This window comes from Ochotona curzoniae, unplaced genomic scaffold, assembly GCF_017591425.1.
Source record: "Ochotona curzoniae isolate NIBS_2020 unplaced genomic scaffold, NIBS_Ocur_1.0 contig_2456, whole genome shotgun sequence".
Taxonomy (NCBI): Eukaryota; Metazoa; Chordata; class Mammalia; order Lagomorpha; family Ochotonidae; genus Ochotona; species Ochotona curzoniae.
The window spans coordinates 336,871-364,236 of record NW_024465463.1 but is presented as its reverse complement, the minus strand read 5'-3'; the positions used below and the strand labels follow the sequence as shown (position 1 = coordinate 364,236).

General features: G+C 57.1%; 1 protein-coding gene across 1 annotated transcript; it reads left to right on the top strand.

The window, feature by feature from the left end:
- Positions 1 to 6,258: 6,258 nt before the first annotated feature.
- On the top strand, positions 6,259 to 25,896 carry ALKBH5 (alkB homolog 5, RNA demethylase). The gene is made up of 4 exons (XM_040974511.1): positions 6,259 to 7,233; positions 13,589 to 13,669; positions 23,627 to 23,782; positions 24,407 to 25,896. The coding sequence occupies exons 1-4, from the start codon at positions 6,407 to 6,409 to the stop codon at positions 24,582 to 24,584; spliced, it is 1,242 nt and encodes a 413-aa protein (XP_040830445.1). The 5' UTR covers positions 6,259 to 6,406; the 3' UTR covers positions 24,585 to 25,896.
- The last annotated feature ends 1,470 nt before the right edge of the window (positions 25,897 to 27,366 follow it).

Sequence of the window (27,366 nt, the reverse complement as noted above, 5' to 3'; positions counted from 1 at the left end):
GCCAGTCCCCAGCTCTCCTGCCACCCCCAAGACTGGCTGTGCGACCTCTTACAACCCCTGGAAGGGGTCGGAGCCTTGGAGGAGAAGCAATCCAAAGCTGCAATGCGTAAGATGCAGTGTGCAGAGCTGGTCAGCTACAGGGGGGACTTCCTGAGGCTGACCCATGGCTTCCCGCCTGCCCCCGCTGTGTGCCCATTTCAGACCCTGGGCCTGACTCCTACTGGGACAGCACAGGCCTTTGGTTTCCTCAGGGGCCGAAGCTCAAGTGTGCGCACAGCCCTCATGTCCATCTTCCTCGGCCTGGACTCTGGCCCGTGGTCGCGTCTGTGCAAATAAACCTGGCAGCCGTTGCCTCCAGAGAGATGCTGAGGGCCGCGGGATGAGCTTCAGGGAAGAGGTGGAGGTGCAGACACCTGCCTGTATTCCTCCCTGCACAGCCCTGTCTCCCCACTCCACATTTCCCAGGGGTCTCCAGCTGGGGGGTGGGCCGCATAAGATTGCAAAGTAATGCAGGGAGGAAGTGCTGTCAGGTTGGGGAGAGGGAAGCCTGGGGGAAAAAAAAAATGTTTCCTAGAGAATGTGATGCTAAGGGTAGGTTTTGATGGGGAGCAAGAATATAAGGAAGGACGGGGGATAAAGTTCCAGATCAAGACAACGCTATTCCCTGCTGTATCCTCATGGTGCCTGCCAAGCAGGGGTGACTGCTACCCAGGGATTTTTTTTTAAAATTTATTTAATTTTATTTTTATTGGAAAGGCAAATATAGAGAGTAGGAAAGACAGAGAGAATGATCTTCCATTTGATAATCCACTCCCTAAGCAGCCACAATGGCCAGACCTGAGCTGATCCGAAGCCAGGATCCTGGAGTCTCCTCCGGGTCTCCCATGCGGGTTCAGGGTCCCAAGGCTCTGGGCCGTCCTCGATTGCTTTCCCAGGATACACGCAGGGAGCTGGATGGGAAGTGGGGGCAGCTGGGATTAGAACCGGCACCCGTATGAGATCCTGACACATGCAAGGTGAGGACTTCAGCTGCTAGGCTGCCGTGCCTGGCCAAATTTTGTTTTTAACATTTATGTGTTTATTTGAAAGAGTTACAGAGAGAGGTTGAGATCTTCCATTCATTGGTTCGCTCTCCAAATGGTTGCAACGGCTAGGCAAAGCCAGGAGCCAGTAGCCTCACTAGGGTTTCCCATGTGGGTGCAGGGGCCCAAGCATCTTGCATGGCTTCTCCCAGGTGCATTAGCAGGGAGCTGGATTGGAAATGGAGCAGTTGGGACTTGAACCTGCGCCTATATGGGATGCTGATGTTTCAGATGGTAACTTAATCTGCTTTGCCCAAATACTGGGTCCGGAGCTCTAGGTTCTGGATTTGACTTTGAGGGGGATTTCATAGTGGCAAAAGAGCAGAAGATGGCCCAAGTATGTGGGCCCCTGCCACTCCCCTGAGAGACCCAGATGGAGTTCCGGGCTCCTGGCTTCTGCCTGCTCCAGCCCTGGCTGTTGTGCCCATTTGGCAAACAAACCAATGGAATGAAGATATGGGTCACTAAATTCTCCCTTTCAAATATAATTACTATTTAAAATATGTATTTTTTTTTTTAAAAAATTCAGCTGTAAGTTGGTGAATAGCAGATAGTATTTTTTTTTTCTTCAGCCGGAGTAGGGCCTGGTTGGGGGGCAAGGGCCACATCTCTGACCCAATTGTGAACATTTGATAGTCATTTACTGAAGGGAGGCATAGTCTAATAAGAGGACTATTTTGGGGGGCTTTTTCTGGGAAGTAGAAGATATTCCCCCCACAAGATCTAGCCACTAAAAAAAAAAAAATGACTTATTTGAAAGACAGGGCTTGAGGGAGAGAGAGATTTTCCACATTTTGGCCCATTCCCCAAATGCCTGAAGCCAGGAAGTAGGAGCTTCGTCCAGGTCTCAAGGCCCCAGCACGTGGACCGTCCTCCACTGCATCAGCAGGGCCCTGGATCAGAAGTGGTGCAGTTGGGACTCAAACTGACACGTGCACTTCTGCTTCTTGGGTTATCTGATGTTCCCCATCCTGGCGGCTGGCAGGTGTTAGCGTGTCGCAGCATTGCAATGAGCTGTAAGTGAATGCAGGCCAGCCTTGGTCCCCTTACCTGACGTGAGCCTGGCCCAGGTGGAAGGCCTGCTCATCCTCAGACCCAGAGGCCCCAAATCCACGACCTGTAGGCTCAGCTGCAACCTCTGCCTCCCTCCAGAGCCTGGGGTGATGCTGGACCCGGCAGGTGCGTGGGCCTGGATGGTTTGGCATGGCAGATGAAGGCACCCCTGCTGGGGATGCCACAGTCCACACTGGAGCGGCAGCTCATCGTCAAACTCCGCAGCTGCCCGTGTGGCTCCCCGCTAATGTGCCTGGCGAGCAGCAGGTGGTCCAATGGCTTGGGTTCCATGCTCCTCCTGTGGGAGACCCAGGAGGGACTCCTTGGGTCTCAGCTTTGAGCTGAGGAGGCCAAGCTGTGGAGGCCACTTGCGGGGTGAACAAGGACTCTGCGTTTCAAATAAATAGATAACATACTATCAAAGAAATGAATGTTGGTGGCAAGGGCTGGTTCCTTGGGGTCTTGTACTAGAGGAACCCCTAGCTTGATATTTGGGGGTTCGATAGAAAGGGAGGTTAACAGTGCCAAGTCCAGGAGTCAGAAAGAGGGTCTGTTTATTCACACAGGCACTCAACCCCCATAAGAACCTACCAGGTACCAGGTACCAGCTCAGACAAGTGACTCCCACCCAGGACAAAGCCTGGGGATGAATGGGAAGCGATGGCACAAGCAGGAGGCCCCCCAACGTGGGGAGGTTCCTCCTCCCGCAGCTGGGAATCCTGCAGCGAGAAGTTGGTGACTTGGGAGTGACAGAGGCCCAGTGGGCAGGGCTGTGGTCTCCATGGCACCAGCCTGGTAGTGAGGCTGGGTACAAATGCTGGGGGGCTGCTCACACCTTGGGGGTAGCTTCCCCGGGAACAGGAAGGAAAGAGCCAGAGGCTGTGTGTGTGTGTGTACATGGATGTGTGCACATCCTGTCAAGTTCCCACTGTACCAGGGCCCAGGCCTCCAGGTGACTGGCTGCCAATGGCCTTGGGCTTCTGTCTGCCCTCGGGATACGGAGCTCAGGACCCTGGTGTCAGCATCAGCAAGGTGGAGCCCACCCTACAAGAGGCTGGGTGACCCCAGAGAGCCCCCCCCCTTGGTGGGGGAACCCATTAGGTTCTCCTGCCTGGATAGGACAGCAGCTCCAAGCAGACACAGGCAAAGTCAGAGTAGAGAGGGCCTGGATGGCCATTCCCAAAGCGGGAGAAAAGTCTGGAAGGTGTGGGAACTAGAATCAGCCGGCTTGTGAAGGCAGTAACTGGAACGCTGGTCCCAAGGCACACAGCGGGCTGGGCGTGGCCTCCAGGACTCACTGGTCTCCAAGGCAGCCTTGGCCGCTGAGGGGAGGCCCCGATTCTAGAGCCTGGCAGGCCTGTGTTCTGTTCTACTGCGCTCTATGTAAACCTGTATGGCCTCCTGTCAGCTGCTTGCCTCTTTGCCTCTGCTGCTGCTGTTTTTTTTTTTTTTTTAATGTATTTATTTTTATTGGAAAGGCAGATTTACAGAGAGGAGAGATAGAAAGATCTTCCACCTGCTGGTCCAACAAATGGTCACAACAACCAGAGCTGGGCTGAGCTGATCTGAAGCTGGGAGCCAGGAGCCTCTTCTGTTTCCCACGCGGGTGCAGGGTCCCAAGGCTTTGGGCCATCCTCGACTGCCTTTCCAGGTCACAAGCAGGGAGCTGGATGGAAAGCGGAACAGCTGGGACATGAACCAGCATCCATATGGGATGCCAGTGCTTGCAAGTGGAGGATTAGCCAGCTGAATCATGCCCTTCCCTCCCCATCACGCTTACTTATTACATATTTATTTGAAAGACAGGGTTACAGAGGTGAGTCAAGAGTGCTGGTTCACTACCCCAAACGGTCCCAATTGTCGAAGCCTGGCCAGGCCCCAGCCATGAGCCTGGACCTCCACCGTCTCACACACAGATGGCAAAGGCCCCAGTTCTTGGCCATTCTTTGCTGCCTACCAGGCACAATTAGCGGGACAGGATCTTCAGCTGAGCAGCTGGACTTGAACCTGTGGCCTGTCATGGGCTGCCCACGATCCCAGTGGTGGCTGAAGTTACTTTACAGCAAAACCAGCCCCAGTTCACTTTTTTTTTTTTTTAAAGTTTATTTAAAGGCAGATCAGAGAGAAAACAGACAGAAGAAAAAAACTTCTGTCAGCTGGTTCTTTCTCTGAATGCTAACAACAGCTGAGGCTGGAGCAGGCCGCAGCCACGAACCAAAGTGCAAGTCTCCCATATGGGTGAACTCGAATTCCTGGACCAGCTTCTTTTACCTCCCAGGTGCAGGTGGGCAGGAGGCTGGATTGGGAGTGGAGGTGATGCAGGGCACCCCATATGGGATGCAGGCATCCTGAGCAGTGGCTTAACCCACAATGCCACAACCCTTCCATGGTTCGCAGAAACCCAGAATCACCCCCAAAGCGTGCTTTTATGGGGGGAAACAAGTTGCTCAAGGCTGCACAAGGGCTGGTGAACACTCAAAGCCAGGTGCCCCTGCTCACTGTCCATCAGATGCCTTCTGCAGCAACGTGTGCACACGGATCCTACTATGCTTCAGGCCTGCCCTGCTGCTGCCTGAGGAGAGTGTGGCTGGGTGCAAGGCCAGCGCCCCAGCTCTGTCAGGCCCTGGGGGTCTGCTCTGGCCAAGTGACTTCCCCGGGAGGCGGATGCGACCTTCCATATGCAGATGGGCAAAGTGGGATGGCAACTGCCTCTCCTCCACCGGGGCCACATCGACTACACAAAAAAAGGCCACGAGCGCGAAAATCCCTCATTGGCTGCGAGCACCACAGGGCTCAAGCCCACACCTGCACCCCAAAACTTTCTGCCTCCTGTGGTGTCATCCCAGAAGGACGCGGCTCCCCGTCCCTGAGGGGGCCAACAAGGCTTCCCGGAGTCCCCTCACTGACGTGGGCTCCCCGGGTCCCCCTCACCGACGGGGTCCCCCAGTTCTCCCTCACTGACATAAATTCCCGGGGTCCCCCTCACCGATGGGGTCTCCCGGGTCCCCCTCACCGACGGGGTCCCCCAGTTCTCCCCCACTGACATGACTCCCCGGGGTCCCCCTCCCCGACGGGGTCCCCCAGTTCTCCCTCACTGACATGACTCCCCGGGGTCCCCCTCCCTGGCGGGGTCCCCCAGTTCTCCCTCACTGACATGACTCCCCGGGGTCCCCCTCCCCGGCGGGGTCCCCCAGTTCTCCCTCACTGACATGACTCCCCGGGGTCCCCCTCCCCGGCGGGGCCCCCCTCACCCACCCGGGCCGACGCCCACGGTCCCCGCCCCCGGCGCCTCCCTCCGCCGCGCACGCGCCCGCGCCCTCACCGCCGCCGCCTCCGGGACGTGACTCGCGGAACGTCCGCTCCCGGCGGCGGCGGAGGCCTGGACGACGACGCGTGTCCAGCTGCTTTGGCCTGTGCTCTGTGCGTTCGCGCCCGGGGCCTGCGCGCTCCCGGACGCACGTTCTGAGAAGTTTCCGTTGGTTTCAGAAGTTTCCTTGGGTATCCCGAGGACTTTCCAGAGGCGCGGGGGGTCAGGCACTTGCTTAGCCACCCATCCACTCTTTTAGGGGTCCTCGCCTCCCTCCCCGCCGCTGGCCTAGTAGTGATGGACGCAGTAGCCAAGGAGACCTGCCTGATGGACAGGCGCGGCTCCCAACCGGCTCCTGCGCACGTCAGTGCAGCCCCGCCCCGCGCGCGGAGGGCGGCCCAATGAGAGAAGCGGAAAGGCCAGAAGGGGGCGGTGGCGGCGGCCCCCGGGTGCCGTGACCCCGGCGGGGGGGGCCGTCTGCGGCGTGGCTCCCTCCGTCTGCGCCTGCGCGGGCCCCGGCGCGGGCCGGCCCGCTGGCGGGCGCATGCGCAGCGCGCGCGGCACCGCGGGGGGCCGGCCGCTGTGCGCCTGCGCGCCGACGGGCCCGCTCCGGAGCGGCGCCGGCGGACGTCGGGGCGAGCGGCCCCCGTGACGTCGTCGTGGTGAAGAGCGCTTTAAAGTGCGGCCCGGGCGGGGCGTCCGAGGGTCGGCCGGCGGAGTCGAGGCGGGCGTCCGCGGCATGCCCCGTGGCCCGCGTCCTCCCCGCCTTCCGGTCACGCATGGAGGCCCGGCGCTGAGCGAGCGCGCCCTCCCCGCCGCCGCCGCCTGCACTAGCGCCATGCCCGGCCGCCCCGGCCTGCCCGGGGGAGCCTAAGGGGTCGCGTCGCGGCGGGGCGAGCGGGAGCAGGAGGAGGAGGAGGGAGCAGCAGCAGCAGCAGCAGCAGCAGCAGCGGGCGGGCTGGCCATGGCGGCCGCCGGCGGCTACACGGACCTGCGCGAGAAGCTCAAGTCCATGACTTCCCGGGACGGCGCCAAGGCGGGCGGCCGGGACGCCGCGGCCGCCGCTGCAGCCGCCGCCGCCGCCGCTGCTGTGGCCGCCGCCGCCGCCGCCGCGGCCGCCGGGGCCAACCACCACCACCACCACCACCACCACCACCACCACCATCACAGCAACAACAGCAACAGCAACAAGCGCAAGTACGCCGAGGACTCGGACGCCGAGCGCAGCGACTACGAGGAGCAGCAGCTGCACAAGGAGGAGGAGGCGCGCCGGGTCAAGAGCGGCATCCGGCAGATGCGCCTCTTCAGCCAGGACGAGTGCGCCAAGATCGAGGCCCGCATCGACGAGGTGGTGTCCCGCGCCGAGAAGGGGCTCTACAACGAGCACACGGTGGACCGGGCCCCGCTGCGCAACAAGTACTTTTTCGGCGAGGGTTACACGTACGGCGCGCAGCTGCAGAAGCGCGGGCCGGGCCAGGAGCGCCTCTACCCGCCGGGCGACGTGGACGAGATCCCCGAGTGGGTGCACCAGCTGGTCATCCAGAAGCTCGTGGAGCACCGCGTCATCCCCGAGGGCTTCGTCAACAGCGCCGTCATCAACGACTACCAGCCGGGCGGCTGCATCGTCTCGCACGTGGACCCCATCCACATCTTCGAGCGCCCCATCGTGTCCGTGTCCTTCTTCAGCGACTCGGCGCTCTGCTTCGGCTGCAAGTTTCAGTTCAAGCCCATCCGGGTGTCGGAGCCCGTGCTGTCCCTGCCCGTGCGCAGGGGGAGCGTCACGGTGCTCAGGTAACCGGAGGAGGAGGAGGAGGAGGAGGGGCTGCGCGTGGCCAGGGGCAGCCGGGACCACCGCCCGCAGGAGGGGCACGGGGGTGTGTGCCTGCATGCCCTGCTCTCTTGCTTCCTCCGGGCAGCCAGGAGCTGCGGGCGCCGGCTGCAGGTGGCTTCCTAGAAAGCTGTCGCTGGTGTGCGCCTCCCTTGCAATCTGGTTTTTTTTTATTTTCCGTTCTGAGCTTCCCCTTCCAGATCTGTGCTTTAAAGGAAGACCAAGATATGTTTCTGGTCCCCCAGGGTTCCCCCTTCTTCCATTCTAAGGGAGCAAGCGGTGTGGTGGACTGGGGGGGGAGCCCAGCACCCCTCCGCAGGCCCCCTTACCGTGGCTCTGCTGAAGTGCTACCTGTTGGCAGGATGGGAGAGCGGGCCGTGCAGCGGGCCACTTGGCACAGATGGCGGGAGCGGCAGCCCGTTTGCTGTCCCGCGGCCACCCGGGCAGGACAGCCGGAACCCCTGTGCTGTGGCAGAGAAAAGGACACCGCCTGCCACGGGCCCCCTAACCTCGGCCAGCTCCCACACCTCCTGGGAGGCGGGTCGCCCTAGCTGACCACTGCCAGGAGTCGTCGCCTGGGGCCCCGGGCCCTCGGTGTCCACATGGACTGCCGCGGCACTGATGGCAGAGCCACTTAGCGTGGCGTTTCTGGGACAGACGGTCCCAGGGCCGGCCGTGACTGTCGAGGGGCCATCGGGGTGTGCGTGCTGGCCGCGGAGGAGTCCTTTGCCCAGTGGTGTGTCTTCAGAGCCCGGAGCGTCGAGTGACCCTCCTGGCCCTCAGTCCCAGGTCCTGATGGGTGGCATGTCTGATGGGCATCGGCAGGCAGGAAAGCGCCAGGTTTCCGTGCAGGTCCTGACCGGGCCACCCCAGGTGGGGACTCCGGCTCCTGTCTGCTTTGGGATCCTGGGGCCGTTCTTTTGCCGCTGGGCTTCCCGCCCGTGGAGCGGGGCTCATGCCAGCTTCCGAAGCCTGTTAGAGCGGGCTGGGGGAATTGAATGTCTTACACAGGGCTTGCCTCCCTCCACACCCACCTAGCACTCCTGGGGCGTCCATCCCGAGCTGCTGAGGGAGGCTCCCCATTGGGCCTCGTCAGCAGTGCTGCTGTGGGCTTTGGGGGCTCAGCTTCCTTGTTGGGGGGCACTGTCCCGGCTTGCTAACATTCCTGGCCTCCGGCCCCCTAGGAGCCCAGGTGTGTGCTGACATTGCTGTGTATCAAGCCGTATCATTCCGCTTGGGAGTTGCTGATCTGGGATTCTAGAAACCCCCAGCTAACTCTCACAGCACCTGCTTGCTCCCTGGGCAGGTGGGTTGACACCTGCTTGTTAGGCGTGCCTCGGGTCAAGTCCTGCCGGTCACCTGCGCTGCCCTCCTCACTTCCTGCTCTGGGTTCTGACCCCAAGGTGGCCACTCTGTACCTGTCCCAGGCCACACGGCAGGAATGCGGCTGGTGAGGCTGCTGGGGGGCAAGGGTTGACTCGGCAGGGTCTGCCCATCTGTGCGAGCAAGGCCTCCCCGATCCTTCTAGAAGCGCTCTGGGCTCCTTCTCTACCCAGCGGTGCAGCTGGTCCTTTTGTAATCTTCCCGTTGGGGGCCTGGGTGTGTGCCCTCTTCCTGGCATCCTTCAGGGACACTACAGCCTCCTCTCCTGTCTGTCAATCCACCCCAGGTCCTTCTGTTTCCTGTGGGGTGGATTGGGTAGATGAAAGCAGACTCCAGTTGGGCTAATTAGAATAATTACCTCAAGACTAATTGCTTACTTGCAGGCAGCTTTAATCACTGCCGTGTCGTGGTCTGTGGTATGGTGGCCACATGCCTGGAGACCTGGGCCCTGGCCACCCGGCAAGGTAGAACTGCCTGATGGTCGAGCCCTGGAGCCGCGACTCTTTGGGGTTGGGTGGGCTGATCTCATTCAGCTGTTTGAAAGCAAAATTTAGCTTCCTGTCTTAAAATAGTTGGGAAAGTAGGGCAGATAGGTCCTGGGCTGCATCGCTCACGTCCATGGGCCAGGGTAGAGCTGCCTCGTCAGGGGGAGCCCTGGGTTGGGGCATTTGCTGCCCTTGGCACTGCCCGGCCTGCTGGGACGGCTAGGGGCCATGAAGTCAGCCCACGGCAGGCAGTCAGCTTAACTCCTGGTGCCCAGAGCCCTCCGGGGAGACGGGCCGTAAAGCATTGCAGGGTGGCTGGCCACTTGGCTGGGCAGTGGTATGCAGCCATGTCTGGGGGCTGGGGTGTGTCCCCCAGGACAGCTTAGACCTTGTGGTCAGGAAGCACAGGTGGCCTTCTAATCCTCGTTACCTACGCCCCATGCCACAGGAGTTTGCTGGCAGGCTTGGTCACAGCTCAGTGCTCCTACCTTCTTTTCTGGGTCTCAGCATCCCTCAGCTGTGAGACAGGCCAGGGATGCCGGCCTGGAGAAGTTGCAAGGTTGAGAAGTGTCACCACACGTGCTTGAAGTTTACCTGGAAGTGTCAGGAGCTGAGCTGCCCTCCCTGGCTAGCTCCTGGCTGCCTTGGTACCTATGGGGTCGGAGCAGGTGGCCTCTGGGTTCGGTAGAACCAAGGGCGTCTTATCCTGTTAATACTGTGTCTTGTGGGAGGCGTTACCCCTCCCTGCTAAGCCCCCGGGAGGCCTGGGAGGGGTGAGCAGGCTAGAGGAGCTCGGGGTGTTTGCATAGGATGGATAGTCCAGCACCCAGTGTGTGGAGGTGAGTGGGTCTGTAAAGAGATTTGTCATGCAGGGAAGAAAGTTCCTAACAAGGTCGAATGTAGTGGCTGAGCTGTGTTGGGGAAACTCAGCTTGGGGCTGGAGTCTGCTCCCCCAAGAGTCGCTGAGGGGCCAGTGTTGCGGTGTGGGGCACTGGGGAGCTTGGTGCCTTTGAGGCTGGCATCCGGTCTGAGGGCCTGTGAACTCTGCCGTCCAGTGCTCCCTGCTCCTGTGCCGGGGGGAGCAGCGCCCCCACGTGGGAGAGCTGAGTGCAGCGTTAGGGCAATCACTGTAGCCATTTGCTGTAGTGAAAGATCTCTCCCTGTCTCTGTCCCTCTCTATCAAACAAGTAAGGTTTTTATTTTTTTTTTTTAATTACTCTGGGGTATAGACCAGTGGGCAGCACACTTGATGCCTGCAGGATGCTGGGCGTCGTTGCTGGTGGCTGGTGGGGGGACTCGGGCCAGGCAGAGCTGGCCAGCTGGCCAGCACGCGCTGTTTCCTCCTCTGCTTGTCCTGTGACAACAGCAGAGCACTGGAACTTTCCTCCCATCCAAGGGTAGGTCTGAAGCCCGGGTGAAGTCAGCTTCCAGCTGGCAGCTGTTGCTCTTGCAGTGAGTGGGTTCCTTAGCCTTGTGCCGGCTGTCAGCTGCCCACAGCTGGGCCTGGAGAGCCACCCTCCGGCAGGAGCGTGATACTCTGGGGAAGAGTATGCTGTGTCACTGCGGCCAGAGAGTTCGAGAAGATCAGTGCTACTGAGCGTGCAGGTGGGGTCAGTGCCAAGGTCGTCTGGGCCTGCGCAGTCCTCCCTCCGGGGTAGTTCCTCCTGGCAGGAATCTGGCAGGCTTGTTATTTATTCTAGAGCCCTTTGGGGGGCGGGGCCGGAGTATGGAGGCAGGCCTCTGGATTTGCTCCAGAATTGCATTGCAAAAAAGAAGTGGCTCCTTGTTGGAGGTGGGAATTCAGGGCCTTTGGTTGTGCCTGTGGCACAGGCCCACACGCTGATAGCTGTTTGTTAACAGCAGGAAACAGCGTGCCTGGAGCCTGGACCAGCTTCTGCAGGTTCGTGCCTAGAAGATCCGATCAGCCTTTAGGGAGGGGATTGGGATCCTTCTTAAGACTGGGTTTGATCCCAGACTCTCACTCTGCCAAGTGTGAAGTGAGAAGAACTTGAGATGAGATTTAGTACTCCGGGCTCTGGAAATCTGCTGCTGGCCAATCCCAGGGGGGCAGGCCGGATCCTGTTTCCTTAGCAGGTGCTAGACTCAATACCCAGCCTGGGCCCAGGGCTGGGTAAGTGGTAGTGAGGTGCCAAACACGCTGCATTATCTTATTTGTTTGTTTATTTTTTTTAAAAAAAGATTTATTTATTTATTTTATTGGAAAGGCGGATATACAGAGAGGAGAGACAGAGAGGAAGATCTTCCGTCCGATGATTCACTCCCCAAGTGAGCACAACGGCCCATGCTATGCTGATCCGAAGCCAGGAGCCTCTTCTGGGTCATATGGGATCCCGGGCGTGCAAGGCGAGGACCTTAACCACTGCGCCATCGCGAGTGGCCCTATCTTATTTAATTTTAAGATTTATTGTTGTTGGAAAGGCAGATTTACGCAGAAACAGAAAGATCTTCCTTTGGATGGTCCACCCCTGAAGTGGCCACAAGGACCAGAGCTGAGCTGATCCAAAGCCAGGAGTCAGGAGCTTCTCCTGGGTCTCCCACGCGGGTGCAGGGTCCCAAGGCTTTGGGCTTCCCAGGCCACAAGCAGGGAGCTGGATGGGAAATGGAATAGCTGGGACAGGAACCTGGTGCCCTCATAGGATCCCAGCGCGGGCAAGGCAAAGATTCAGCCATTGAGCCCTAGTGCCGGTCTCATTTTGATTTTCATAGTGACCCTGGAGGGAGGCCTCCCACTGAAGCCTCTTCTAGGCTCTGCCCTTTCACATTTTGTCAACTTCGGGTGACGGTGGAGAATATTTAAGTTACAAAGCGTGAGACAACAAATGACCCAGAGTCCTCTGCTGCCCATAGCACAGGTGAGCGCACGGAGGCTGCAGCTCTGTGTGAGTGAACGCGTCCCAGCCCAGAGTCCCAACTCCCTCCTGTGCGACACTTGTCGCCTGGTGGATATGAATAGGTGTTACCTGACAAAAGGCCCTTTAGTTACTGCTTAAATGAGGTCAGCGGGTTCCTCGCTGTGGTAGTCTCAGGGTTTTGCAGTTTCAAGAAGTGTCAGTATTCCGTGTTTTCCCAACGGATTGGACTGTGGGCAGTTGTCTCGAGTCTCCTGTGCGATAAATGTTCAGAGGACACGCTTGAAGAACTCTGGGCTCGGAACATCCTGGTCTGTAGAAACCCCTGAAAGCAGTGTACCCCAAAATCCGAGTTTCATGTGCGAGGTGCTTCCCTCCGGCCCCGCTGCCTTGGTTCTTGGGTCTTCCTGGCTCTGAAGTCCCACTCAGCCCTGTAGCCAGATGGCTGGGCCAAGGCCCCGTCCCAGAGCTGCGCAGGTTTGTGGCCCGGGGCAGTCTAGCGTTCCCAGCAGGTGGATGCCTGCCCTCCGCTCCCACGGGAGGTTTGGGAAGTGCAATGTGCCGCCAGCGTTTCTAATCGGAAAGCCCCTAGCTGAGAAGGGGACAGTCATGTACCCGGAACGTTTGTAATCTTGTCACTTGTGGGGGAAAAAAAGTAGATACTGAGTGTGATGGAAATTCTTGAAATATCCCAAACACAGCTGTTCTGAAATTTTGGATCCCCCTTCCAAATGGAGGCATTCGGAGGACTAATTTCCTTTTGGCACAGGGTAGTCCGAGTTCTCTGCGGCGACTGAGTGCTGCCAGCAGCTGCCCTGGCTTCCCACGTGTGCTGAGGGCTGAGAGGGGAGGAGACACGGCCCTCGCCAGTGCTGGCTTCAGTCGCTGCAGGCCCCAACGCCGCTGAAGTTAGACCTTCTTGGAGTCTTCTGTTATTTTTATTTCATTCAAAAGGAAAGGGGTCTTCCATGCATTGGTTCGTTTCTCGAGTTCCTGGCGGCAGCCAGGGTAGGCCTCAGCCAGGTACCGAGAGCTGCCCTGAGGGCTCCCGTGGGCATGGCAGGGGCCTGGGGCCCCAGCCTTCTGGGGTGTGCACGTTCCAGGAAGCCGGCTTGGAAGTGGAGGAGCTGGGACTCCAGCCAGGCCCTCCAACGTGGGATGTGGGTGGCCCAGGGCGCGGCTGCACCTCTCATGGGCCTCTCCCTGGAGAGGCTCATGGTGTCGGTTGGCTTGTTTGCTGACTGGACAGGCGGAGTGACAGGGCCCTCTGTCAGCTAGCTCTTTCCCCACATGGCCATCATGGCTAGGGCTGGACCAGGCTGCATCCGGGAGCCTGAAACTCCGTCTGGGCTCCCGAGTGGCAGGGCATGTTAGTAGGGACGTGGATAGGAAGTGAAGCAGCTGGGACTTGAACTGGCAGAGTCACTGGCAGCATTTTCACACCCTGTGCCACAGCCTGCTTCTTGACGGGTTCTCGGGATAGTTTCCTGGGGCTTCACGTGGTGTTCCCCCTCTGAGGTACCTGAGCTCCTGGGAGCCCTGCTGGGTCTGCATGGTCATGTGTTGTGTGTTCTTTGCAGTGGGTATGCTGCTGATGAGATCACGCACTGCATACGGCCTCAGGACATCAAGGAACGCCGCGCCGTCATCATCCTCAGGAAGTAAGTGCTGCCCGCTGCCCCGGGGCGCCGACGCAGCAGGGTGGGACCCGGGGTGCCCCAGGGCTGGGTGGGACCTGGGATACCACAAGCCTCAAGTCCTCCTGTTTGCTTTCTCTAAAGGTTAAGCTTCCTTGTCTTTTTCATCGGGAATTCGATTCTTTGGCTGTTTGGGGAGATAAGGACTGAGCAAAAACACATCTTGATACTAATGGACATTCTTGAGATCAAATTTGGGGAGCATTTCCACTTTACCCCCTAGCTTTCCTCACCTCTTTGGCTCTTATTTGCCACTGGTCTCTTGGTGATTATTTTTGGACTGTGCCTTAGCAGCTTGCTTCACAAACACCTGGTGGTTCCCTCCTGGGTGGGCGGCCACAAGCCAGGTCTCCGCAGGCTTGCGGTTGTGCCTGTTCTGCCTGAGGAGGAATTGGAGAGGTCCTTCCTTGGCGAGCAGGCACAGCCACCCAGACATGGCATCCAGCAGATCTTGTTCTGAAGGGACTCTGAAAGAGGACAGGCGGCTTCCGGGGTCACACGGAAGGGCCGAATGATGCCTGGCTTGAGCAGTTGTCAGCGTGTGGTCATTCATCCTATTATTTCAGATCTACTTCATCGGATTTCCATACTTTTCCCTGGTTTCTTTTTCCTAAGGATTTACTTATTTTACTTGGAAATCGGAATTGAGGTAGAGAGGAAAAAGACAACAGAGCTTCCAGCTGCCTGTTCACTGTCCAAGTGGCTGATGCGGCCAGAGCTGGGCTGGTCTGAGGCCAAGAGCCAGGAGCGTCTCCCAGGTCTCCCAGGTGTGTGCAGGGCCCGAAGATCTGGGCCATCCCCCGCTGCTGTTCCGGCGCACGAGCAGGAAGCCAGATCTGAAGAGCAGCCAGGACATGAACTGGCCCCCCACGGGATGCTGGAGCCATAGGTGGAGGATTAGCCTGTTGAGCCTCTGCTGGCTCCCGTCTTACCTGCCTTCCTGTGTCGTCCCCCACATTGCCCGCAGATGTTACGTAGATTCTTGGCTTGCCTTATTCTTAAATTGAGCGATGAAGAGTAACAGGCAAGTCAAGAGCTTCCTCCCACTGGCTCTCTTCCTCAGTTGCCTGCAGCAGAAGGCTTATACCAGGCCAGGGTCGGTTCTCTCGACTGCGTGTGAGTTGGTGGCAGCTCGGTAACTCGAGCCACGCCACTGGCTCCCAGGATCTTGGCCTTAGCAAGAAGGAGGCTGAAGGATCCGACACAGGCCGTGGGGTGTGGGGCAAGCATCCTTACTGTGCAGTAACCACTAGGCCAGACACCTGCACCAGTCCTTCTTACTCTTGACATTGGTTGGAATTCTGGCTAACGATTTTTTTCTCGCATGTAAATGGATTATGGGTTTTAGGAGAGAAACCCAGAGATAAAGTGCCATTTTTGTCACGTACCAGGATACATGCTGTCCCGTGGCTTAGCACTGTTGAGGTTGGTGACCAGGGTAATGAAGCGGTTGTCTGGCTTTTCAACATAAAGTTGGGTTTTCCCCTGTCCACAGTGGGCTTCTGGGAAGAAAGCCGGTCCGCCCAGCCCCACAGTTTAAAAAGGAAAGCTGGCTCTACCTTCCCAAGAGAGGAGTATCCACACAAATGACTTGGAGTTCCTCCTGGGGTGTGTTTATTCTCCCCTTATTTAGCAATTTATGCATCATGGGCATTTATTTTACAAATTTTTCTAGCTGTGGCCACTTTGAGCTCTTCTCAGTTTTTCTGGCTTGACTGCAGCTGGGCTAGGCAGAAGCCAGGAGACTGGAAAGCCTTCAGATTTCCCACATGGACGGCAGACTCGGGCTCGGGCCGTCTTCCCTGCAGGGAGCAGGATCAAAAACAGAACACCAAGAACTCCGAGCTAGTGTTCCAGTGTGGGTTGCAGCGTGACCTGCTGTGCCACCAGACCAGCCCCTTGCCATCTTTTTAACTTGAGTCAGTAACTTGCGCATCCTGGCCCCACAGGAAAGTGGTCTGTGAGTATGAGAGACCTTTGGCATGCCTCTACTGCTTGGTCAAGTCCCAGTTTCCCCGGGAGTCTTGTGACAGTCCTGAGGTAGGGCTGCCCTGGGCATGTGGGACCTCCTGACACCTGACACTTGGCGGTTGGCGGTGCCGTCTTCCAGCCTAAGAACATTCGCAAGCAGACAGAGGAACGGTTTTAATGTCCCTTTGTACTGTGTTTCCCGGTACTTTTCGGCCCTGGCCAAGACCGAGTGAGCATCCGGAGTAGAGCTGCCTTCGGATCTCCAACCCCTGGTCGCTCCGTCTCACTAGCCAGGTCCGTGCAGGCCGGGAGCCCGTCTGGAGCTAGAGTGGCCGTTTCCCAGGAATTCCCTTCCAGCCTCACCGCCACTCAGCCCAGACAAACCTGCTGGAGGTGCAAGTGGGGATGGCACAGCTGTCGTGTCCGTCCTGCCCTGGCCGCTGGGCAGGTGGCCCTCGGCTCGGCGTCTGCACTGGCTGGCGGGATTAGCGGTTGTCATGGAGGCTGCTCAGCCATCTGACCTGACTGGGTGCAGCACCCTCCCACTGCTCTCTAGCATGCCCACGTGGCATGGCGTGGCGCAGCCCAAGCATCTGGTGTGAACTTGTCGTATCTTCTACTCTTCATTTTATTTAAAAAAATTTTTTTTAAACATTTTATTATTATTATCATTTTATGATACAGTTCCATAGGCTCCTGGCATTTCCCTTACCCGCTCCCCAATTCCCTCCTCCCCCACCTAGTTCCTCTATATCATTACTAAAATATAGTTCTTCCTACACAGTCATATGTCCATCATTGTGGGTATGGACGATGGCAGAGAGTCCAGCATCCTATTGTCAAGATATAGTGAACAGTTTCATTGTAAGTCCATCTTTGTCTGGAAACAGAAATGCATACCATACTGCATCCTCACATCTGGATGTTAGTCTCCATTTCACAGCTACTGTACATCCCCTTAAACGAGAAGCCACAAAATCAACATCAGGGAGAAAAAAGAAATTAACAACACCAAGAAGTTAAATAACATGCTACTAAATGCCTAACGTGTACCTGAAGAAATTAAAATCAAGAACCTTTTTGAAGAAAATGATGCTACTGTATGTCATTGAATGATTTAATCAGAAGAAAGTGTTTTGAAGAGCTGAAACTAACCAAAAACATCAAAACCCATGCGATATAGTGTCTGCTGATTTTTGTTGGTGAGGGTGTCTCTTCTAGACAGTAAAGAGATGGGTTTTGTTTTTTTTTTTAAATCCAGTCTACTAATCTATGACGTTTGATTTACCTTAAGCCATTTACATTCAGAGTTTAATATGTATGGGTGGTAGTTTGGTGCTGTCATTTTAGGAATGGGTGTTCATTGGTTTAGTCTTCTGTTGTCATTTTACTGGGATGTTCTTCCCATTTGCCTTTGGTTTTGGTAGGTGCTATTCCTCTTCTCTGTCGAGAACATCTTGAAGTATCATTTGTAGGGCAGGTTTGGAAGAGGCAAATTCTTTTAACTTTTCTTTACTGTGGAAGAATTTTATTTCATTTTCAAAGACAAAAGAAAGCTTTGCTGGATATGTTACCCTAGGCCGACAATGTTTTTCTTTTAGAATCTGGAATATGTCACTCCATTCTCTTCTTGCCTGTAGAGTTTCCTGTGAGAGATCTCCTGTGAGCTTAATTGGCCTTCCTTTATATGTCAATTGATTTTATTCATGTGCACATTTAAGGATCTTTTTCTTATGTTCAATTGAAGAGAGCTTGATAATCATGTGTCTTGGTGAAGATCGCTTTTTTTTTAAAGATTTATTATTATTATTATTATTATTATTATTATTATTATTATTATTGGAAAGGCGGATATACAGAGAGGAGAGACAGAGAGGAAGATCTTCCGTCTGATGATTCACTCCCCAAGTGAGCGCTATGGCCGATGCTATGCCGATCCGAAGCCAGGAGCCTCTTCTGGGTCTCCCACACAGGTGCAGGGTCCCAAAGCTTTGGGCCGTCCCTTGACTGCTTTCCCGGGCCACAGGCAGGGAGCTGGAAGGGAAGTGGGGCTGCCGGGATTAGAACCGGTGCTCATATGGGATCCCGGGCGTGCAATGGGAGGACCTTAACCACTGCGCCACTGTGCCGGGCCTGAAGATCGCTTTTGATCAAGCCTGTTGGGAGTTCTGTGCCCCTCCTGGATCGTGTTTCCCAATTCTTTCTCCAGATTAGGGAAATTTTCCTTTATTTCATTCCTTTATTTCCTTTAAATACATTTGCAAACTTGGCTGCTCTTTCTGCACCTTCTGGGACTCTCATAACTCTTATATTTGGCCTCTTAATAGTGTCTTTCAATTCTTGAATACTTTTATTGGCCTGATCCAGCTCTGCTTCTAGCTTTTTGTTTGCTTCTCCCTGATGACAGGAAATATCTTCCAATTCTGAGATTCTTTCTTCTGCTTGCTTCATTCTATTTTGGAGACGCTCCATTGTGCTTTTAATTTGCTCTACTGTGTTCTTAATTTCTGATATACCAGCCTTGATTTGCTTTACTGCTTCCTTAAATTCTTTGAACTCTTGTATGTGCTTCTCATTGTTGATCAGAAGCTTTCAAATGAGTCTTATGGATTCTGTGTCCCCCATTTTCTCAATGTCTTCCTCATTTAACTCTGAGGTTGGCATGGGGGTTTGCTCCTTTGCAGGGGAGTTTTCAGTAATATTCATTGTGCTTTTGTCTCTTCTTTTGCTCTTGGCCATTGTACTTTTGGTTAGCAGAGTCTTCTCCTTGGGGCAGGTTTCCAAGCTGTGACACCCACAGGTCTACAATGCAATTTTACTTGTTGAAGTTATACACAGCTATTTGCTTGTAGACACTTGTGCCACTACCTTCAGCGAGTTCCAGGTCTGGGTTCTTTTGTTATATTTCCACCGTGGTCTCCGTAGCCCCAGCTCCTGGCTCACCACTCTCCACATCCTGTGATACCGTGCTGAGGCTACACCGTTGTTTCTGCAACCTTTCCCCCACTTCTGGTTGGAGCAGGTCCCAGGATTAGAGAGACACCAGGTGTCCTATATAATTAGGTTGTTGGTGGCGCCGATCTTGTCGGAACCTGTTGGACGTTAGGTCTGGGTGCCACACGGACCTATTTTGACCCTTACGATGCCACAGTCGGTATTATTTTCCTGCGGGACCAGTGCAATCCACTGAGCTCAGTGAGTTCTCGCGAGCTCAGCACATGCGCAGCTCACCGTCCTCTGCTGTCTTAAAGCTATTGCCACAGTGTACAAAATGGCACCTGACATACCACTACAGTTCTTGATCTGCTGGCCATCAGATCTGAGGGCTACCCAGACCTGTCTTGGGTGGAACCTGCAGAATGCCACGTCAATGCAGCTCACTGAGTCAGAAATGAGTTCACTCCCAGCTCAGCGTATGCTCAGTCCTTTCCCTTGCCTTTGCCTCCTAACACGAAATGGCGCCCAGTTCAGCTCTGTGGGGCTGACTGGGCTCTGAAATCCACCCTGTTCTCACACTGCCCGTCTGGGATCTGCTGCTCTCTCTGCTCCTGGTCAAGTCAAACGGACCAGCAGGACGGACAGTTCTTTGTCTGGGTTCACCTCCCAAGCTTCCGGTGAAAGTCCCTTCCCACCTGGTTGCTGGTGGAGTTCCGGGTTCAGATCGCCGTGCTGTAGTATTAGTCACTGCTGTGACTACACCACACTGCTGTGGAGTTCAGATCACCGTTAGCTGAATGCTGCTGGAGTATCAGCCACTGCCACACCACACCATTGTGTCCGCTGCTTTCCTGTGTCTGCCAGTCTCCAGGTACCCCTCTGCTGTTGTTCTGTCCTTTTCTATTTCCTGGAATGTGTCCTCTCTGCTTCATCCTGATTAAATGTTTTTCCGTCCGTTTAAACGTGTCCTTACCCTATTCTGCCATCTTGATTCTCCTTATTCTTTTTTTTAAAGACTTATTTTATTTTTATTACAAAGTTAGATATACAGAGAGGAGGAGAGACAGAGAAGATCTTCCTTCCGATGATTCACTCCCCAAGTGAACGCAACAGCCGGTGCTGTGTCGGTCCGAAGCCAGGATCCAGAAACCTCTTCCAGGTCTCCCACGCGGGTGCAGGGTCCCAAAGCTTTGGGCCGTGCTCATCTGGTTTCCCAGGCCACAGGCAGGGAGCTGGATGGGAAGTGGAGCTGCCGGAATTAGAACCAGTGCCCATATGGGATCCCAGTGTGTTGAAGGCGAGGACTTTAGCCGCTAGGCCACGGCGCTGGGCTCTACTCTTCATTTTGTTTAAGCTTCATGTATGTATTGAAAGGCAGAGTAGCGGAGAAGGGAGAGAAGGCAGAGATGGGATTCAGAGAAAAATCTTGCATACAGCTGTCAGGGCTACGCAGGAAACTGGCTTGGAGGTGGAGTGGGCCTGGAACCAGGCGTTGCTGGTGTGAGATGCAGGTGCCCCAGCGCCTGTCCTTCACTCCCAGGACGGCCTGTGGACTTGTGTCCTTGGCTCTGGAGGCTGCATGGCCTCGGGGTGTACCCTCTCAGCCAGCAGGTCTCCAGCTCCTCAGGGGACCTACCTGCTCCCTGCGCACACACACTGATGGTCGGCTGACAGAGCCCTCACACAAGACGCATCCCCAATGCCCCCGCCCTACCTCCCAGCCTAGACACTTCCCTTGGCGCATTCCCCACATCCCCATTCTGTGCAGGTGGAGAGGTCCCTGTGGGGCCCAGGACAGGACCCCGTGCAGTGTGTGTTCAGAGTTCAGATGGCGAGGGACAGAAGGGAGCCTTGTGGCCGCAGCCGTGCCCAGATCACAGCAGGAGAGGCACTGGGGTACCTGGCTGCCGAGTGCCTTCTGCGGCTGTGCTCTGGGCACGGAGCCTGGCCCTGGTGTCGTCATAGGGAGCAGTGCCATTCTTGACTTTACTGGGAATATTTACAAAGAGGAGACACAGAAAGATTTTCCATCTGGCGGTTCACTCCCCAAGTAGCCACAACAGCCAGAGCTGAGCTCATCCGAAGCCAGGCAGGAGCTTCTTCTGGATCTCCCATGCGGATATAGGGTCCCAAGGCTGGACATGAATTGGCACTGTTATGGATCCTGGCGCTTGAAGAGGGAGGATTAGCCGATTGAACCATTTTGTTGTCCTCCCTCCGCCGCCCCACATGCACGTCTTGCCCAGTTGGGACAGTGAGACCGGGGGCAGGTGCTGGGCTTGTGCTTCTGTGTGTCTTCTGCAGCCCTGCGTGCTCGCCTGTGCGTTTGCGATGGTGACTGGCCCTTCCTGGTGCTGGGGCCAGGCCACCATGGGGGCTGAGCTCAGTGGAGTGTAGGGAACTCAGTATGGCATTACATAGCCCAGGGGGAGGTGGGGGCAGACTTGGTATCTGACCCTCTTGCGTCCTGAAGGATGGCATCAACCCCTCATCACTGGGCCTGAGCTGGGAGACCCTGTGTACGTGGGGTGCTGGTCCGTAGAGCCCTGGCTCCTGGGCGTGCTCACGTGTAGTATGTTTGGAGAAAGCCCAGTGCCCTGGATTTGTTACAGGCTGGGGTTCCAGGGAGTCGGCCTGAGTCCAGGACCACGTGTTTGGAACTGTGTCCCTGCTCAGGAGATCGCCTTCCTGTGCTTTGAGGCCCTGCTGACCACAGCAAGCTGCTGCTCTGGGGAGCGGGAGGCCAGAGGGCCTGGGGACTGGCCTGCTCTTCCTGGAAGTCTTGACAGGGGCACTGTGGCCTAGGGGCCCGGGTACTGGGGGAGGGTGGAACCAGGAGTTGGGTAGTGGTTGGCTGTAGGCTGGGGACTGACCTCTCTCTGGCTCCCGTGGCCCGTATGCAGCTGGCTTCCGCCTCCCCAAAGTGGGGGTGTTGCTGCAGTGGAGCACCCCTGCCCCATGTGCATCTTCTCAGGAGCTTGCCCGAGAAGGACGCCAGACACGGACCAATCCCATGCCTTCCAAGTCCGTGTGCTGCTCCTGCAGCATCCTCCCGAGGCCTAGACCCAGGGGCTGCTCTGTCCTGACACCCTGGGGGACGCCTGGAGTGGTGGGGGGGGGCGTCGGCTAGCTGAGCCTCGTTTTGTGTTTCTGGTGTTTGCTAGACACAGGCTCCAGTCTGTAAGATGGATCTTGATTCCATTGCTGGCTGAGGAGCCCCAGCTCCCAAACTTGCTGTTAGAACTCCACACTGGTCTCTGCTGAGCTCCTGGGAGCCTGCTTGTGAAAAGGGGTTTGCTCTCAAGTTAAAGCTCCTGGTGGGCTCTGGCTAGGGTCCAGCTCTGTGGTGAAGGCGGAGTTTCTCCAACTGCTGTGAGGTGGGCTTGTGGCAGTCCCAGGGGATGTGCCGGGGCCTCTGGGCACCAGCGCTTGCGTGGCTCCCACAGTAGGTCAGAAAGACCCTGCCTGAGGTCGCTGCGTGGGAGAGCAGTACCTTTTGCTGCTGTCTGGCAACCAGAGGCCATGTCTTCCAGAGGCCATGTCAGCTGGGCCCACCTGTGTCTTAGCGGTCCTCGGTCTGTGGCAAGGTCCACTTCCGCTGCCTCTTCTGCCCAGGAAGGACTGGGGTCCTCCTTAGGGCTATCTGGGGTAGAATGTACCCCAAAGGTGTGCCATTTGGTTGGAGGCACAGGTTGTCGTCGTGGTGGCTCTGCTGTTCTCTTCCCGCCCACCCCTACCCCAAGGGCACAGCTTTGGGGGAACCCCAGCAGGGCTTCCTGGAGTACCCAGGAGCCATCCTGCCCTGAGCAGGGTTCCTGCACGCACACAGTATGAGGTCCTGGCTCTGGGAGTGCAGGAGGAAGGACCTCCTTGCACAAGGGAGTCCTTCCCAGCAGATGGGATGGCTGATGTGGTGGTTGGGCTCTGCCACCTCCTCCTTGTGGCTCAGGCCACTCGAATTCACAGCCTCATATCTGGGTCTCGCTCCATACCACCTCTACCCAGGTAGCCTAGCTTTGAAGGAGTCCTAGACCTTTAGAGCCGGGCCATCTCCTTGGTTCAGATGGGAAAAATGGCCTGCCCCCAGAGTGGCAGGGCCGAGACCAGGTCCTCAGGCACAGCCCAGGTGGACCGGCTGGTGAGGTCAGAGCAGAGTCAGGGCTAGCTGCCCTTGCAGCCGCTCTGCCCCCCAGCTGGGCCTGAGATCATCAGGTGAGTGATGCCCAGGGACCCCTGCCCATTTTTTCAGGGTGCTTCCTGCCCTTGTAGGTGAAGTTCCGGCCGGGCTTATACTTTCCTCTAGTAAGCTCGAGGCTGTGCGACTTGTCACCTGTTGGACCCAGTTTTCCCATCTGTTCACAGCAGGCCAGCCGGCCGTGGGGAGGTGGGGGGAGGTGGGCAGCTGTGTGGGCCGGCTGCATTGTTACCAAGGATGTTAAGCAGCTTAGCCAGGGCCACCCGGGTTTCCCTCCCGCTTGTCCTCAGCATTGTTGTGAGGGGTGACCTCTAACTGCCCGAACTGCCTGTCCAGGCTCCTCCATCTTGCCCTCTTCTGACCATCCTGAGATCTTCCTTTCCAGGGGTTTGTTCCTTGATCCTTGCACTGGTGTGGGGACAGAAGCCCTTTGACATTGCTTGGTTGGTGTCCTGGAAGGAGCGGTAGCATCCAGGTGGCTGTGGCGGGATGGAGCCAGGCTGGCCGCTGTGGAGTTGGCTTGGGCTACCCCCTTCCATCAGTGTGTCTGCTCCAGCCCTCTGCTGGTGTGCACTGGGCCCTTCCCGCGTGGGTTGAGGAGGGGCTGGGACACAGTGCTGAGAGCCAGCTGGGAGTCTCCAGCAGGAGGGTCCGTGTCCCTGCTCCTCAGCCTGCACTACTGAGGCAGTAGCCCGGCCTCTGGTGGCACCACGGGGAGGCTGGATGGCTGCCACTGGCCTGCCGCCGGGAGGCTTGGTCTGAGGGGGCCCCGAGCGTCACTGGACGCCCATTGGTGACCTACTGTGTTTTCTTTTCAGGACCAGACTAGATGCTCCCCGGCTGGAAACCAAGTCCCTGAGCAGCTCCGCATTGCCACCTAGCTACATCTCGGACCGCCTGTCAGGAAACCACAGGGACCCCTCTCTGAAGCCCAAGCGATCCCACCGCAAGGCAGACCCAGACGCAGCCCACAGGTACGTGGGCCTGGCTGCAGGGGGAGGAGAGCAGGGGCCGGCCCTTGAGGCTGGGTCCCCTGCGTGGATGGGACCCCTTGTCTCGTTCCTGGTGAGTGCCTTTGTCCCACCAGAAAAGGAGTCAGGCAGAAAGCCTGACAGGTGAGAATGTGTCGCGGCTCTCAAGGAACTCACCCAGGCCAGCAGCTCTCCCAGGTGTTGGCGCGGGTGATAGGAGGGTGTCTCGGGACTGGACAAGTGTTGAACCAAGGGCCATGTTCAGAAGTAGTGGAAGGTTCTGAGATAGTTCATGTTTGAGACAACACCGTGGATGGAAAGGACGTGTGGGCAGAGACAGCGGAGGCAGGAAGAGGGCAGGGCTGGCCTTGTGGGCAGAGAAGAGTGGAGTGGTGTTGGCTGTCACGGAACTGCCAAGCTGTGGGGACATGGGGAGCGTTGGGAAGTGTTGGGGGCTTGTGCAGGGTCTTGCTGATGGAATAGGGCAGGGGCCTTCTGTCACAGCCTCAGCGGGCATCCTGGGAGCCAGGCAGATCGCAAGGGGGGTCACTGGGGAGTGTGCCAGAGGACTAGGCTGGCTGCTGGCCTTCCTGCCAGCTGCCCGGTCCTAGCTCTGTCTCCCTGCAGGCCGCGGATCCTGGAGATGGACAAAGAGGAGAACCGCCGCTCGGTGCTGCTGCCCACGCACCGGCGGAGGGGCAGCTTCAGCTCCGAGAACTACTGGCGCCAGTCCTACGAGTCCGCGGAAGACTGCTCGGAGGCAGCGGGCAGCCCTGCCCGCAAGGTGAAGATGCGGAGGCACTGAGGCCCGCCGCCTCCCTGGGAACTCTGGCTCATCCTCACCAAGCTGCCCCTTTGTGTTGAGGGTTTGCTTTATGTTTCTGTTGGTTTTTTTTCCTTCCTTGATCCTATATATTGTTTCCTTGGTTTGTTGCCTGTGAAGGCTGACAGAGCGGAAAGGCCCAGGAGCTGGGCGCTCGTGTTCTTGATTTTCCTCCTTGGCAGAAAGGCTGTTGGTGTGTGTAGGGGATGGAGGCTCGCTGCGCCGGGGGAGCCAGCAGAGGTGTAGGGGCTGTGTCAAACTGGGTTTATTTAAAAGAAACAATGTTTTGGTTCAGAAAATCCTTGTTTTGCTTTCATTGTAAATCTGCAGTTTCTAAAACAGTTGCTCCTCCTGCCCACTCCGTTGTTCCCTGCGCCGGGTGGAGGTGCCCGGGGTGCCCGCCGTCCCCTCCCCTCGCTGCACTCAGGCCCCGGAAGCTCACACACACGCTCTCTCCTCCTGCCATGGCAGAGCTGTTCAGGTTGGCAGGCTGGGGGTGCCCAGTGCCTGCTGCCTGCCCGCGGTCCTCGGGCCGCTCCTCTGCGGCACGTGCGTGCGGTTGTACAGTTAGGGTTGCCACATCGGGTCAGTTTTAGGAGTCGTTTTCTAGCTAGAAAAGACGCGTGTCCTTCCAAGTCTAGCATTTGGGATATGGGAAATTGTTGTGGTGTGTGGTAGGGCTTTGTTTCGAGGGGTTTTTGTTTTTGTTTTGTTTTGTTTTTTCTTTGGTCTCCTTTGCCTTCTCTCTCTCTCTCCTACTCTGGCCAGCTTGGGCCTTGCCCCCCCTTCATCCCTCTCGAAAGGGGCCTGTTCTGCCTGCCTGCCTGCAGCCAGCACAGGGCGATCGCCCAGGCCTGCGAGCGGGGTCGGTGCCCCTTCGCCTCAGGGGCGTGGGAGCTGGGGAGCGGGCTTAGAGAAATAACAGAAGGAAAAAAAACAAGTGCTAGTTCCTCCCACTTAGATCTGCGCAGGTGCAAGGCTTTGCTCTTCCGGATTCATGAGGGACATTTTGGCAGCCGGAGCGGGGACCCTCCTGGCAGCCGGGGGCTCGGCACGGAGGTGGCAGAGTTCCGGGGCAGCCACCCTCACGGAGCCCCTGTCCCGGGGGCCAGAACTCCTTTGCCAGCGTGGATTCCTCATGTCAGGACTGCATCACTAAAGCAGTTGCAGTTTTATTTTTTTTACAGCTTTTTTCCCAAAAAAAAAAAAAAAAAAAAAAAAAAAGGTTTGTAGTTGTGTGTGCAGCACTTTGCCCTGATATGTGTGCTCTACAATAAAAACCAAATCTAATATATTTTGAAACGGTTGTCTGGTGCTGTTGTCAAAGCAGGCTTGCGCTGAGTGCTTCCACGCTCTGGGTTTTTCCTCAGTTTTATCAGTGCCCACCAGCCACCCCCGTGGGTGGTTGAAGCTGGACTTGCCCACTGCTCTGTGTCCACTCCCAGGAGGGCGGGGTTCGTGAGCCCAAAGACCGCTCTCTGCTGACTTCTAGAAGCGTCTCTCCCTGGGCGTGGCCGTAAGGTTCAGCGCCAGAGATGGAAACTTGGGCACGGACTCAACGTGGATGTGCGAGTGGTTGCGCTCAGTAAACAAATCCTTGCTCATCGGCCCAGCCCTCCCGGGGATCCCCACAGAGAGCACAGCAGCTGGGCCCCGCTCTCGGAGCGGACAGCCTGGAGCAGGCTTCTTGAGAGGGGTGAGGGCTTGAGTCCCTCCGCCTCTGTGACCCGCGCATAGGACCCAGACAACGGCTTGGGCCTGGGATCTGCCCCACTGTGTCCTGGCGCTCAGAGGCAGTCTGCTTGGCTGCGTTCCTGCTGTGGGAACCCGCACAAGTTGCTGAAGTGCGTGCTGTGTGACCGAGCAGGCTTGGGCCTGGCATGGGCTCGCTGGCCCAGTGGGCCTGCAGGGTCATCCCTCGGCTGGGCGGGCAGTAGAGCCGGTGCCCTGGAGGGGAGATGGACACCACCTGAGTGTTGGCCACACTGGCTGCTGCGGTGGAGTTGGGCACCCCATCCTGGGCCTAGCCAGTTGTTCCTGGGGCACAGGACAGGGCTCAGTGAATGGCTGTGGGACCTTGGCAACACTGCTTTTATGGCCGTGACAAAGTCAGGCCCACGCTTTGGGCCCAGCACTTCCCGCCCCGTGACTGGCTTTGGCCTGTCCACCCATAGCATGGCTCTGTGGCGCCCAGCTGTGTGAGCCCTCACTGAAGCCAGCTGTAGCTGCCAACTCCATGGCCACCTGGTCGAGAGCCTGCTCCTGCACCCCTGGCTCGTGGAGAAGACGGGCCCAGCTCACTCATCTGGGCAACATCGGAGCCTCTTCACTGTGCCAGCCTCAGCGCTGCGATGCAGACAGTCTGAAAGGCAGGCGTGTCACTGTGAAGGGAGTGCTGGGGCTGGCGTCAGGTGGCGGGTGAGACATGGCCTGGGGAGTCTGTGTTCCCTCGTTGGGCTGCAGCCTGGCACAGTCCTGGCTGGCTGTTAGCAAGCATCCCGAAAGTTATCTTGCAGGTGGAAGATCTGTCTCCATTCTAGGTATCCTGTCTCTCCATAGGATTGGATATAGGGTCCAGCAGGGTTTATTCACAGTAGTCTGCTCTTAAAGATTCGTAAAGGGGATTCAACGCAGTAGCCTAGTGGCTGAAGTCCTCACCGTGTGCACCAGGATCCCATATAGGCACTGGTTAGTGTCCCAGCTGCCCCGCTTCCCATCCAGCTCCCTGCCTGTGGCCTGGGAAAGCAGTGAAGGACGGCCCAAA